Source organism: Pangasianodon hypophthalmus, chromosome 17 (assembly GCF_027358585.1).
Source record: "Pangasianodon hypophthalmus isolate fPanHyp1 chromosome 17, fPanHyp1.pri, whole genome shotgun sequence".
NCBI lineage: Eukaryota > Metazoa > Chordata > Actinopteri > Siluriformes > Pangasiidae > Pangasianodon > Pangasianodon hypophthalmus.
The window spans coordinates 24,814,923-24,829,922 of NC_069726.1; the positions used below are offsets into that span (position 1 = coordinate 24,814,923).

The 15,000-nt window shown below is 40.2% G+C and overlaps 2 protein-coding genes across 2 annotated transcripts in view; one reads left to right on the forward strand and one right to left on the reverse strand.

Moving 5' to 3' along the window:
• Nucleotides 1–6,415, forward strand: part of ppwd1 (peptidylprolyl isomerase domain and WD repeat containing 1) — an 8,481-nt gene extending 2,066 nt beyond the window's left edge. Inside the window, exons 3-11 of the mRNA XM_034312584.2 lie at nucleotides 105–208; nucleotides 321–441; nucleotides 1,292–1,739; nucleotides 2,166–2,356; nucleotides 2,446–2,635; nucleotides 3,643–3,824; nucleotides 3,915–3,996; nucleotides 5,509–5,691; nucleotides 6,214–6,415. Coding sequence (XP_034168475.1) covers nucleotides 105–208; nucleotides 321–441; nucleotides 1,292–1,739; nucleotides 2,166–2,356; nucleotides 2,446–2,635; nucleotides 3,643–3,824; nucleotides 3,915–3,996; nucleotides 5,509–5,691; nucleotides 6,214–6,357 — 1,645 coding nt within the window. The 3' untranslated portion in view covers nucleotides 6,358–6,415. The remainder of the gene's footprint in view (nucleotides 1–104; nucleotides 209–320; nucleotides 442–1,291; nucleotides 1,740–2,165; nucleotides 2,357–2,445; nucleotides 2,636–3,642; nucleotides 3,825–3,914; nucleotides 3,997–5,508; nucleotides 5,692–6,213) is intronic.
• A 919-nt stretch (nucleotides 6,416–7,334) lies between these two features.
• The window catches only part of trim23 (tripartite motif containing 23), a 12,991-nt gene continuing 5,325 nt past the window's right edge, over nucleotides 7,335–15,000 (reverse strand). The window contains exons 5-11 of the mRNA XM_034312585.2: nucleotides 14,217–14,399; nucleotides 13,118–13,333; nucleotides 10,777–10,911; nucleotides 8,896–9,025; nucleotides 8,678–8,788; nucleotides 8,459–8,583; nucleotides 7,335–7,834 (exon numbers count right to left, since the gene is read on the reverse strand). Coding sequence (XP_034168476.1) covers nucleotides 7,655–7,834; nucleotides 8,459–8,583; nucleotides 8,678–8,788; nucleotides 8,896–9,025; nucleotides 10,777–10,911; nucleotides 13,118–13,333; nucleotides 14,217–14,399 — 1,080 coding nt within the window. The 3' untranslated portion in view covers nucleotides 7,335–7,654. The remainder of the gene's footprint in view (nucleotides 7,835–8,458; nucleotides 8,584–8,677; nucleotides 8,789–8,895; nucleotides 9,026–10,776; nucleotides 10,912–13,117; nucleotides 13,334–14,216; nucleotides 14,400–15,000) is intronic.

The following is a 15,000-nucleotide window of genomic DNA, read 5'->3' on the forward strand; positions in this document are numbered from 1 at the left end:
TGATTAATATATAAAATATTAAAGTGTGTGTATAAGCCCAGCTGTTGATTTCCAGGAGAATTAGAGAAGAAAGCAGATTAAAATTCTTCCTCCTGTCCTGACAGAACGGATTTCCTCATCACGGCGAGTCAGGACGGTCATGTGAAGTTCTGGAAGAAGAAAGAAGACGAAGGAATCGAGTTTGTGAAACACTTCCGCAGCCACCTGGGTGAGTTTGTGTAACACTCCGAGCAGCGAGCACTCTCTCTCCTCAGTGTAGTGTTTTAACGTGTGTGTGTGTGTGTGTGTGTGTGTGTGTGTGTGTGTGTGTGTGTGTGTAGGTGTGATCGAGTGTATTTCAGTCAGTGCTGAGGGCGCGCTCCTCTGCACCGTCGGAGATGATCAGGCCATGAAAGTGTTCGACGTCGTGAACTTCGACATGATCAACATGCTGAAGCTGGAGTACGACCTCGCCGTGTCTCTCTAAAGCGCTTAGAGTGTTACGGTTTTTATTATTTTCAAAGTGTGATAAATTAATCTCAAAATATCACTGTATTTATCAACCGCTCAAACACACACACACACACAAAGAAAATATTTATCATGAAATCTTTACAGATTAATTTAAATATTAACAAGAAAATAACAAAAATGAAGAAAAGGGTTCTCCTAATTTTTCTTCTTTCTACAGGTTTAGTTTCCCAAACGTGTGTGTATTAATTCTGATGGATTCATACATGATAAGTGATGTGTGTATAAATCACAGAGATGAGCGTGTACTACACACACTCTCACTTTTTAAACGTTTGGCTTGAAGAGGAAAGAGCGAGTGCTTCCTGGAGCTGATGTAAAAACACTAAAATCTCTTTTCTCATGGAATATAACACACTGTTTACCAACATGTCAGTACAGACGGGATATTTCTCACCTGGAGTTATTACTGCTCAGTTTATTAGAAGGGAAAACGATCTTTCCAGAAGCGAACACTCTCAGTCTGTTTAAAAAAAAGATATTACTGAGATAGTAATTACATTAATAATATTTACATTGATGGAAAACTAATCCCGTCTGAATAGGGGTTTAGAAAGATGTTTTTCAGAACGACGTTCTGATAAAATCTCATATTGTCAGTATTTTTATCACTTTATCGATATAAAATGAGAGAGAGAGAGAGAGAGAGAGGCGGTGAGGAAAAGCCTCACAATAAACAGAAGTAAATGCATTTAATAAGAAGCGTAAAATCACTGAGGCTGTTGTTATGGAAACGGTGTAAATGTTGTGACCCTGTAACGCTCTGGTTCTGGTGTCTCAGGTTCCACCCGGGTCAGTGTGAGTGGATCTATAACCCCGGGGACGCCATCAACACGGTGGCCTGCTCCGAGAAATCCACGGGGAAGATTCACGTGTACGACGGCCGAGGCAGCAACCAGCCGCTGCACACGTTTGATAAGATGCACTCGTCTCCTCTGTGTCAGATCCGGCTGAACCCGCGCTACCGCGTCATCGTGTCGGCCGACAGAGCCGGGATGCTGGAGTACTGGACCGGCCTTCCGAGCGAGTTTAAATTCCCCCGGCAGGTGCAGTGGGAGTACAAAACCGACACCGACCTGTACGAGTTCGCCAAGTGTAAAACGTTTCCCACCAGCCTGGCCTTTTCACACGACGGAAAGAAGATGGCCACCATCGGCGCCGACCGCAAAGTCCGGATCTTCCGCTTCCTGACGGGGAAACTCATGAGGGTGTTCGACGAATCGCTAACCGTACGTCCACCACACGCGGGGCGAAGCGTGTGTGCCGTGTGCAAACGCTTTATAATAACCTCATAACTTCATAAAAAATAAACACTTTCTCACAGCAGTTTCATCAGGATTTAAACAGGAATAAATCCCAAGTTTTCCCTTCATCCTGAATGCAGTCCGTCAGCTCGGATGAGTTTATTTGTAAAACTAAAACAGCAAACATCACACACGCGACATGGCTGGATTTATGATCAATTATTTCTGTAATGCAGATTTTATTTACTGTTAAGGATGTATAATTGTATGAGACACTGAAGGCGCTGATGATGATGTTGCATTAAACCTTACAGTAGCTCACTGACTTTTACTGAAGATCCCCGTGTGTGTGTGTGTGTGTGTGTGTGTGTGTGTGTGTGTGTGTGTGTGTGTGTGTGTGTGTGTGTACAGATGTTCACAGAGCTGCAGCAGATGAGACAGCAGCTGCCGGACATGGAGTTTGGCCGCAGGATGGCGGTGGAGAGAGAGCTGGAGAAGGTGGACGGCATTCGACTGACCAACATCATCTTCGACGAGACGGGACACTTTGTGCTGTACGGAACCATGCTGGGCATCAAGGTCATCAACGTGGAGACCAACCGGTGAGTCATGTGATCCCTGCTGGCGTGGTACACAGTGCTACATCGCTATGGTAACGGCGCTTTTTAAGGAAAAGTGTGTGTGTGTGTAGGTGTGTGAGGATTCTAGGGAAACAGGAGAACATCCGTGTGGTGCAGCTCAGCCTCTTCCAGGGCGTGGCGAAGACCTTGAAGGCGGCGCCCACCATCGAGATGAAGGCGTCGGATAACCCCGCCCTCCAGAGCACAGACCCCGACCCCACCATCTTCTGCACCGCCTTCAAGAAGAACCGCTTCTACATGGTGAGAACCCTCGCTCTCAGGAACCGTCTTTTATAGCGCTTTTAACAGCGGACATCGTCACAGAGCAGCTTTACAGAAATATATAAACTCAGGATATAAATTCTACACTTACGGTAAGAACAAACTCCCCGAGATGATACGAGGAACCTTGAGAGGAACCAGACTCCACAGGGAACCCATCCTCCTCCTCTAGGAGACACCAGATAGTGTGATTATAAATCATTCCCTCTATAACTGTGTGCTGCAGTCAGAAAGTGTTCATCGTGTAACCAGGAGCTTCATCACAGGTTTCACCTGAAGTCTGTTGAGTCTTAAAGCAGTCAGAGGAGCTGCAGCATCACGTTCACCATCTCAGCAAACATCTCACCCACAATACTTTACACCTCCGTCTGTCTCTCTCCTTCCATTCTTTTCTTTTTTGTTTATTTCTCTCTCATTCTTTCTTTCTTTTTCATCCCTCGTTTTTCTTTTTTTCCATCACTTTTGTTCCTTTTCACCCATCTTTCTTTCCTTCGTTCTTTCTGTTCACACATTTCTTTTTCTTTCTTTCCTTCCTACTTTCCTTTCACCTGTTTTTCTTTCTTTTTTCTTTCCTTCCTTCATCCCTGTTTCTTCAACTCTTTCATCCCTTTTTCTTACTCTTTTCACACCACTTTCTTTCTTTCTCTTTTCATCCATTATTGTCCATTTTTCATCCCCTTTCTTTTTCTTTTTTCCTTCCTTCTTTCTTTTCACCCATTTCTTTCTTTTGTTCATCCGTTTCTTTCTTTCTTAATTTTTTAATTCATTTTTGTACCTTTTTCATTCCTCTTTCTTTCTTACTTTTCGTTCTTTTTCCCCTTCTCTTTCTTTCCTTTCTTTTTCTTTTCACCTCCTTTCTTTCTTTCTTTCCTTTCTTTTTCTTTTCACCCCCTTTCTTTCTTCCTTCCTTTCTTTCTCCTCCTTTTTGGATTCCTGCAGTAGGAGACGTACAGTGTGGTGTAATATTATCACTGATCTGTGTACAGTTCACAAAGCGCGAGCCAGAGGACACCAAGAGCGCCGACTCGGACAGAGACGTCTTCAACGAGAAGCCGTCCAAAGAGGAGGTGATGGCGGCCACGCAGGCAGAAGGTCCGAAGAGGGTCTCGGACAGCGCCATCATCCACACCACTATGGGAGACATCCATCTAAAGCTCTATCCTGTGGAGTAGGTGCAGCTCTTCCTGTTCGCTTTAACACACTTACGCTGCTGCGCTTTTACACTGACGCTCTGTTCCTCTGTTCCTCTGTTCCTCAGGTGCCCCAAAACCGTGGAGAACTTCTGCGTCCACAGCAGGAACGGCTACTACAACGGACACTTATTTCATCGTGTCATCAAGGTGCGCGCTCGTTCCTAATATTTTGGAGCTTTGTTGTTGTTGAAGTCTATTAGAGGACGTTTCTGTGAAGGACACGTCCTGGAGTCTCAGTATTCAGAATCTCCTTAATAATCCAGCGTTCCAGAAGATACATCAGTATTTCCTCAGGGAAAGTTGCTGGTGTTCAGAGTCGTGTTACGCAGCAGCTTCAGTGGATTTTCTGAGCTTCACATTCAGGTTATTAAAATCACCCGCGTGTCGTTCACACCTCCGAGGTCGCTAGATTGTGCTCAAGTAAAAGCGTCTAAGACAGAGTTTTTTCTACTGCATCTAAACTTTAAACACCAACGCTCCCGTGAAATCATAATGTGTGTGTGTGTGTGAGATGTAGGAGATTTTATCACTTTTAATTCAAATTCAATAAAATAAAGTCAGTGTTTGTGTTAATTCGATGCGTTCTCCTGTAAAGAAAAGAAAACCTGCTCACGGTGTGAAGGATAATCTGACCTAGCGCTCATCTGCTACGCTTACAGAGAAACTTGAACTTCATTCATCATTTTATCTGTAAAATAGATTCACTCCACTCTGAATCAGTGGCGAGGCCAGAACCTTTAAAGTGAGTGGACCTTGGTGAAATAATTTTACGATATGGTATAAAAATAATTTGACAATTAAGATTAGTTAAATGTTATTTAAGTGTTATTTATTGATAGCCAACAGTTTCATGAATACAACAAAATTCATTTATAAATAAAATCTTTAAACACTCCCTCAAACATCGTGTCATTAAAATGACGACACGTTGCAGTACACAGCATCGTTTCTTATGCTATACTCTAGAAACGGGATCTTTGTGTAGCACTCGGCAGCAAAAGTTCTGGACTTGCTGTTTTTTTGTTGTGTGTGGAAACTCGTGGAAAAGGGGCTGAGCAGGCGGTTCATTAAATCTGCCGGTGTGTTGCTTCTCTGGAGGATGGACCCCGGGTGAGAGGAGGTGCTGGTGGACCGGAGAGATGACGTTGTTGGCTGCATGTCATCAGTTGACGACGTGTCTGTATTGTCAGCATCATCGAGTGCAGTTTCAGACTCCATTCCTGTTTTTTTTTAAAAAATATTTAATCAAAGATATCTGTTTCGACATGCTCGCCTCGTGCGTGTAGATATTAGTTTCTATTTCACTAGCATGAGTAAACTCACCTTCCCATCCCCCAACATTCTGTGATTGGCTGAAACAGTAAAAACAGTTTATCCATTGGCTGTTAGGCTATTTATAAAAAAACACATTTTCACACTAAAATAATAATTTATTTCTGAAACTTGATATGCATATTTGAGCGTGTGTTTGAGCGATTATTATTGTAATGTATGTGGTTTTTTTTTTTGTTTTTTTTTCCCCACAAAAAATATTTTCCTCATTTGATTGGTTGGAGCAGCCGTCAATCTGAGTGCCCTTACGGAACCTCGCCACTGCTCAGAATACAGCACACAGATGTCAGTGTGAGTGTGACGGATCTTCACGTTTCTCCTCTGCAGGGTTTCATGATCCAGACCGGAGACCCCACAGGCACGGGGATGGGAGGAGAGAGCATCTGGGGCGGAGAGTTCGAGGACGAGTTCCACTTCAGTCTGAGACACGACCGGCCGTACACACTCAGCATGGCCAACGCCGGACCAGGAACCAACGGCTCTCAGTTCTTCCTCACGGTGGTGCCCACGGTAAGAGCCTGATTCCTCGGTCTGATCCTACCACACGTGTGGGCCGACGTTTCTTCAGCTCCCTGATCACACCTTTAATTCCTACCTGCAATGAATTCCTGCAAAAATGGCAGAAAATCGTATAACCTCAATGTGTTATAATCTCCTCCTGTCATATACGCGTTGTCGTTAAAGGTGTAGAGAGACGTTAGGAAGGAAAATAAAGCTTGGAAGAAAGTAGCGGAGATCGCTGGTGTCTCTGGTAAGCGTATGTAGCTAGTACAGGTAGCTCGCTTTGCTAATCTAATCTAAGAACGAAGCCGAGAACTAAGTCAGAGCGGGGAAAAAAAACGCTGGACAGGCCACGCCCACAAGCGAGAACACCAGCAGTCGCTACACATCTTCAGAAGTGTGAACGTAGAGTCGGTGTGTTTAAATCCAAGTGGTGCAGGAGATTAACAGGATGTTTATTCCACTTTATCCAGAACAAATGGTGCCGGTAAATATTTTGATTTTTACATTTTTTCTGTTTTCCCCTCACAGCCGTGGCTGGACAACAAGCACACGGTGTTCGGACGGACCACCAAAGGGATGGAGGTGGTGCAGAGGATCTCCAACGTCAAGGTCAACCCAAAGACAGACAAACCGTACGAGGACATCAGCATTATCAACATTACCATCAAGTAGAACACACACACACACACACACACACACACACGGAGTGACTGTCCTGGTCCTGATTTTGTATTATAATAATAATAAAGTTCTTTTTTTTCAACCTGGATGTATAATAGTGTATGATTAACACACTCGAGACATTTCCACTGTTCTGTTTTAATCGGATAACAATTATGGATATTTTTCCCAAAAAAAAAAAAAAAAAGGCAGTCAAGTTCACAACAAATAAATGTTCAGGTGTGCTCTGTGCTTGTTGACTAAAACTCGCATTAGGAAGAAAATCATTTACAAACTCGAGCGTTGTTTGTTTGAAGAGTGAAGGAAAAGATTTACACATGCGCTTTAATCTCTACACATTACATAGCAGTGAGAGAAAAATGTGTGATTTAAACCAAAAACAACAACAACAACAAACCCAAGCTCCTATGATGTTTCAGTTAAAATAAAATCTGTACATGTAACAGGACGAGGTTTATTTTAACTCGGAGTAATAGCTGTATATTAACGCGCTGTAGCGGTTAAAGCAGCGGAAAGTGAACTTTACTGTACTAAAAGCTTTTAAAGCTGTGCAGAAGGACAATTAATGATTAAAATCTTTTTAAATGCTTTACAAGCATATGCAGTTGTTTAAACACAGCAGTACCACACGCCATCCCGACTAAAACGTTTCACAAAATCCTAACAGCCTTCGTTCTTTTCTTTCAAAATATAAATAAACAGTAACAAGAGTTTAACGTAACGTTGTTTTCTACTCCATACCTGCACTAATGCACCACAAACTGAAATAAATAATGAAAAAAATATCACAAATTCATTCAGAAAGCATGTTTATATACATATACGACTGAACAGGAACAGAATATCGGCGCTGTAACGTTATCACTTTATCCTCGCTTTATTAGCGCTGATATTCGTGTTGCTTCAGTAAACGTTAACTTCAGTGAATTTTACAGCCTACTGCTATCGTTAGTGTACTTTATTTAAAAAAAAAAAAAAAAAAAAGCTGGTACCTCACAACCACGTCTTAACTCTTTCAAACGCTCCGAAGTGATGATGCAACTTTAGGTTTATTATTTTTATTTTAAAGTCGTTTGGTAGTAAATACACAAGACGATCACTTTCAACCTAAAACGCTAAAAAATCAGGGTAACGTTGCGTCGGTGTTCGGTTAGTTAGTTGCCGTGAGACTAGTTGATGACTGTAACTGGTGGTTAAATGTGAGTTAGCGTGACACCGAGAGTCCCCTCGCATGCTAACTGCTCCTCATTAGCGCTCACTGCTGGTTGTGGTACCGTACTCGGGTCCGTTAGGCCACGTCCAGAACCCCTGCAGCCACCAGCTGGCGTGAGAGCCAGTCCAGACCCTCGTGCAGACCCGTACCGCTGCGGGCGTCGCAGCCCTGAATGTGCCAGCTCCGCCCACAGCACAGCTTATGGAGGCTCAGGAGCTCCGTCATCTCCTCCACCGACACGGCACCGGGGACGTCCTGTACACACACACACACACACACACACACACACACACACTTTTCCACTAACAAAATCCCCTGAAGTGGTACCGGTACCTAATCCTGAACCATTTACAGTGTGAAGGTGTGGAATTCCCGAAATCAGTTCCTAAAAATCCTACATTCTTCCCCCTTTTGCATGTTTATTTCACACATAATAAGAATTATTAATAAGGATTATGTTGTTAGTGTGTTTTTTTGTTTGTTTTTTGTTTTTTTTAATCAGCTTCTTAGTGGTTAAAATCAGAACCAGCACCAAAATCCTGCTGGTGTGGAACTAAGGTGTGGTTTGGAGGTGGTGTTATTTTATTGCCATAACAACAGAGCAAACAATTCAATTAATTTATAGAACTGAAGTTCAAAGAAAATGTGAAAGCTAGACTTTAAAAAAAATAGGCAACAAATATGCAGCAAAAGTGTGTTTAAATAATAATAATAATAACAATAATAATAATAGTCGTCTAGCTGAAATCCTGCAATGTGCTGGATTTAAAGTGTAGTTTATTATAAAATATAAAGGGTTCTACAGATTTGGGAAACTCAGAAGCTCTGCTGTAAGGTGTGCAGCAGTGTGAGGAACCTGGAGCGGTTCTCCTGTCTCACCTGTTTGTTGGCGAAGATGAGAAGTAGAGCGTCTCTCAGCTCCTTCTCCGTCAGCAGCTTGGCCAGTTCACTGTGAGCCTCCATCAGTCTGTCTCTGTGACAGCTGTCAATCACAAACACCACCGCTGTGGAGCGGGACACGGGGAAATGAAGCAGTGTGACATGCTGAGTAAGTAAAACACACTGTGTGTGTGTGTGTGTGTGTGTGTAGCAGGTTACCTTGTGTGTTCAGGTAGTAGTGCTTCCACAGCGGTCTCAGTTTGTGTTTCCCTCCAACGTCCCAGATGGTGAACTTCAGGTTTTTATACTCCACAGTTTCCACGTTAAAGCCTGAAACGTAAAGACGTTCCGTGTGAGTGTGTTAAAGGGTTAAAGGGTTAACTCTGACTCCACGTTAGGGTTCTAGCATGTGGTGGGGTTCCTCGGCGTGGTGCTACCTATAGTGGGGATGGGCTGCATGAACTCGTCCTGCTTCAGTTTGAACAGGATGGTGGTTTTTCCTGCGCCGTCCAGCCCCAGCGTCACCACCCGGATCTCCATCTTGGGGCCGATGTGTACGCGGTTATCCTGGAACACAGGACGGTTCAGGACGGTTCAGTACGGTTCTGCAGAAAGGTTCTGCTCTTAAAACAAGACCAGAACCCTGTTCTCTTTACACGGGGTCCACCAGAGAATAATCTGGGAGAAAACCTGAGCGAATTGTCACTAGAGTGAACGCAAAACAATAAGGTCAGTATTCAGTATTTACCTTTCATTCTCATAACACTTTAGCTTGCATTCAGTATTCAGTGTTTAGTCTCTATTCAGTATTTAACTTTTATTGAGTATTTAATCAGCATTCAGAATTTATGTGCTCAAGATTTTTCTTGTATTCAGTAATTACTGTGTGTTCAGTATTCAGTATTTATCTACTAGTCAGTATTCAGTATATCCGTATTTACCTTATATTTATATATTTTTACTCTTTTCAGAATTTATCTTTTATACTGTATATAATATCCAATACTTACCTTGTGTTCAGCAATCAGTATTTATATTCAGTATTTACCTTGTATTCAATAATCAGTATTTATCCTGTATTCAGCACTGGCCTGTTGTTCAGTATTTACCTTGTATTTAGTATTTTGTCTTGTATTCAATATTTAGTATTTCCCTTGTGTACAGTATTCAGTATTTACCGTTTTTTCAGTATTTACTCTGGATTCAATATTACCTTTCATTCAGTCTTTAGCTTTAATCTTGTATTTATTATTCAGTATTTACTCAGTTTACTCGGCCTTTCAGTGTTTACTCAGTATTTATTCAGTGTTTACTCAGCATTTATTCAGTGTTTACTCAGTATTTATTCAGTATTTCAGTATTTATTCAGTATGTACTTGGTATTTATTCAGTATTTACTCAGTATTTATTCAGTATTTCAGTGTTTATTCAGTATTTACTCAGTATTTCAGTGTTTACTCGGTATTTCAGTATTTATTCAGTATTTACTCAGCATTTATTCAGTATTTATTCAGTATTTACTCGGTATTTATTCAGTATTTACTCGGTATTTATTCAGTATTTACTCAGTATTTATTCAGTATTTATTCAGTATTTCAGTGTTTATTCAGTATTTACTCAGTATTTCGGTGTTTACTCTGTATTTATTCAGTATTTATTCAGTATTTATTCAGTATTTACTCAGTATTTCAGTGTTTACTCGGTATTTCAGTATTTATTCAGTATTTACTCAGCATTTATTCAGTATTTATTCAGTATTTACTCAGTATTTCAGTATTTATTCAGTATTTACTCGGTATTTATTCAGTATTTACTCGGTATTTATTCAGTATTTACTCAGTATTTATTCAGTATTTATTCAGTATTTCAGTGTTTATTCAGTATTTACTCAGTATTTCGGTGTTTACTCGGTATTTATTCAGTATTTATTCAGTATTTACTCAGTATTTACTCACTATTTACTCAGCATTTATTCAGTATTTACTCAGTATTTATTCAGTATTTACTCAGTATTTATTCAGTATTTCAGTGTTTATTCAGTATTTACTCAGTATTTCGGTGTTTACTCGGTATTTATTCAGTATTTATTCAGTATTTATTCAGTATTTACTCAGTATTTCGGTGTTTACTCGGTATTTATTCAGTATTTATTCAGTATTTACTCAGTATTTACTCACTATTTACTCACTATTTACTCACTATTTACTCACTATTTACTCAGCATTTATTCAGTATTTCAGTATTTATTCAGTGTTTACTCAATATTTCAGCATTTACTCAGTATTTATTCAGTATTTATTCAGTATTTCAGTATTTACCTTGGTGAATGTTACAGGGATGCCTGCATCCAGTTGAACGTGATCGGCCATTTCTGTAAACTGCTGCTGCTGCTTCTGCAGAGTTTCCAGCAATCTGTTAATCTCCTGCTTCGCCAGAACCACCCTGCAGTCATCCTGAGGGTAAAGACAAACAAAAATATAAATATAAATAAATTATCGTATTCAGTAACAACAGAAGAAACACTGCTGAATTCCAGCACAGTGTGTGTGAGTTTATATCAGCGTAGTGTGTGTAATATTGAACTAATACTATAACAGTGTCTGTTATTTACTAAGGCAGGTTTATCAACATACAAACGGGATTTATAAACGTATAAAAGGGATTTATAAACGTATAAAAGGGATTTATAAATGTATAAAACAGATTTATAAACGTATAAAAGGGATTTATAAATGTATAAAACAGATTTATAAACGTATAAAAGGGATTTATAAACGTATAAAAGGGATTTATAAACGTATAAAAGGGATTTATAAACGTATAAAAGGGATTTATAAACGTATGAACAGACTTATAAACGTATAAAAGGGATTTATAAACATATATAAAAGGGATTTATAAACGTATAAAAGGGATTTATAAACGTATAAAAGGGATGTATAAACGTATAAAAGGGATGTATAAACGTATAAAAGGGATTTATAAACATATAAAAGGGATGTATAAACGTATAAAAGGGATGTATAAACGTATAAAAGGGATGTATAAACGTATAAAAGGGATGTATAAACGTATAAAAGGGATTTATAAACGTATAAAAGGGATTTATAAACGTATAAAAGGGATGTATGAACGTATGAACAGACTTATAAATGTATAAAAGGGATGTATAAACGTATAAAAGGGATGTATAAACGTATAAAAGGGATGTATAAACGTATAAAAGGGATGTATAAACGTATAAAAGGGATTTATAAACGTATAAAAGGGATTTATAAACGTATAAAAGGGATGTATGAACGTATGAACAGACTTATAAACGTATAAAAGGGATTTATAAACGTATAAAAGGGATTTATAAACGTATAAAAGGGATTTATAAACGTATAAAAGGGATTTATAAACGTATGAACAGACTTATAAACGTATAAAAGGGATTTATAAACGTATAAAAGGGATTTATAAACGTATGAACAGATTTATAAACGTATAAAGAGCTGATGATCTGAATGAAGTGTTAGTAGTGAGAACACTCATCAGGTCTTTATCTGCTTTAAACACTTTGCAGACAGTGTTGAGGGGAAGAAGTGTTCGTTACGCTGGTTACGGTGGTTATGGTGGTTACGGTCATTATGGTGGTTACGCTGGTTACAGTGGTTACAGTCGTTACGGTGGTTACGGTCGTTATGGTGGTTACGGTTGTTATGGTGGTTATGGTCGTTACAGTGGTTACAGTGGTTACGGTCGTTATGGTCGTAACGGTGGTTACGGTCGTTACAGTGGTTACGGTCGTTACGGTGGTTACGGTTGTTATGGTGGTTACGGTCGTTACGGTGGTTACGGTTGTTATGGTGGTTACGGTCGTTACGGTGGTTACGGTTGTTATGGTGGTTACGGTCATTACGGTTGTTACGCTGGTTATGGTGGTTACGGTCGTTATGGTGGTTACGGTGTTTATGGTGGTTACGGTGGTTACGGTCGTTATGGTGGTTACGGTGGTTACGGTTGTTATGGTGGTTACGGTCATTACGGTTGTTACGCTGGTTATGGTATTAACGGTCGTTATGGTGGTTACGGTGTTTATGGTGGTTACGGTCGTTATGGTGGTTACGGTCGTTATGGTGGTTACGGTCGTTATGGTGGTTACGGTCGTTACGGTGGTTACGGTTGTTATGGTGGTTACGGTCGTTACAGTGGTTACGGTTGTTATGGTGGTTACGGTCATTACGGTTGTTACGCTGGTTATGGTGGTTACGGTCGTTATGGTGGTTACGCTGGTTATGGTATTAACGGTCGTTATGGTGGTTACGGTGTTTATGGTGGTTACGGTGTTTATGGTGGTTACGGTCATTACGGTTGTTACGCTGGTTATGGTGGTTACGGTCGTTATGGTGGTTACGCTGGTTATGGTATTAACGGTTGTTATGGTGGTTACGGTGTTTATGGTGGTTACGGTTGTTATGGTGGTTACGGTCATTACGGTTGTTACGCTGGTTATGGTGGTTACGGTTGTTATGGTGGTTACGGTGGTTATGGTATTAACAGTGTTTATGGTGGTTACGGTGGTTACGGTCGTTATGGTGGTTACGGTCGTTACGGTGGTTACGGTGTTTATGGTGGTTACGGTGTTTATGGTGGTTACGGTGGTTACGGTGGTACCTGCTGCAGGGTCTTCTCACAGTGGAGGCAGGCGGTGGACACCTGAGACAGGAGGATGGTCATGTCCTCCTGCTGCTGTCGGAGCCAGATGAGCCTCTCCCTGACGTGAGCGTCCACCACGCTGAGCGCCATCTCCTCCTGACGGCACAGCGTCTCGTGGAGGTCGGCGAAGTACGCACGCACACAGGACCGAGCGTTCTCCGCCGTGCCGGAAACCTCAGAGGAACACCAGGAGAACAATTCTCTCATTATCATGTTCATTCCAGGTGCAGAACTCCTCTAAACCGGGTAGATGATTTATTAAAAAAACAAAAACCCCTGATAAAAATCCGTTTTTCTGTATTCTACTGATTTATCTACTGATCATCATTCTATGAATATGCAAATTGGAAAGTTTCATATACATTATTGTAATTTACATGTCGTTCATTTGCATATTAGAAACTGATTAGCTCTTATATTTCACGACACAATAACACTTCTCCAAAACTAACTCAGATTTTTTAAAATAATAAAAAACATGAATTTATTTTTGAAACTGCTTAATCCTTAAATTAAAAAAATGTCTCTGGAGAGATGAAACAGAAAAATAAAAACATGTGGGACCTTTTACCTTCAGCATCCCATGAATATGCAAATTAAAAATACCCTCAAAACCAACATGCCCCGCCCCTTTCTTCATGTACACTGGTCTAAAGTCTTCTAATTTACATATTTGCATATTAGAAACTGAGTGACTCTTACACTTTGACACAATAACACTTCTTGTCCAATAGTAACTAGCCGTAACTAATAGTAACTAAAATCTAATATATTGTGAATATTGTTGTAAGAGATCTTTTAAAAAACACTATTTGATTATATAGCTATTTAACTAAACAAATCATTTAAAACATTTAAAAACAGCTACAACAAAACAAACCTCTCTTTTCCCACTACATTTATTATTCCTCAGAAAATATAATCTTCATTTGTCTTCATTTTTATAGCGGTTTAATCTCTGCTCACGCAGATAAAGGATGAAGCTGTACTCGTGTGTTCGTGTGTGTGTGTGTGTGTGTGTGTGTGTGTGTGTGTGTGTGTGTGTGTGTACACTTACATGTTCTGTATGAGCCATGCCCACTCCGTCGTCTACGATCTGTTCCCCTCCCTCAATCTGCTGCACGATGCCCACCAGCTTCCTGGAATACTCGGACACTTCCTCGGTGAAGGTGCGGATGCAGTGCGCCATGTCCAAGATGGACGCCCGGATCTGATTGGCTTCAGCTTCCAGAACTGCATGCTGGGAAAGAAAGGATTTATCATCAACTCCACCGGGGATCAACATTAAAAACTACACTCCATGGACTTATTTTCTCTGGCAGAATCTCTACAGAGGAGAGTATTTATTTATTTATTTATTTATGTATTTATTTATTTATTTATTTTCGCCGCTTAAACACTTATAAGTGTTTTAATTCCCGCAGTTTATAAAGTTTATTGCGTTTGTGTCCTCGAATAAACGTATCATCGTCCTGTATAACACTCCTGATGCGCAGGAAGCAGCTCTGTGAAGACCGACCTTATTTCCCCAACCTCAGATAGACGTAGCGTGTGTTTATAATAATCTGATGATCCAGTACAGATGAATTACATAATCAAGTCGCTCAAACGAAGCTCAAAGTTCAAATAAATAAATAAATAAATAAATAAATAAATGGCACTTGTGAGTAGTGTGCAGTGTGAGTTAAAAAGCCTGGACGGCACAATAAATAAAAATCTGGATTCACTTTCATTATTTGGTGCTGAACTTCACTTCATGTTAAATGTGTTTGAAGGATTTTTTTTTTATGAAAAAGGAAAGAAAAGAAATAAAAACGAACGTTAAAAAAACAGCGTTCAGG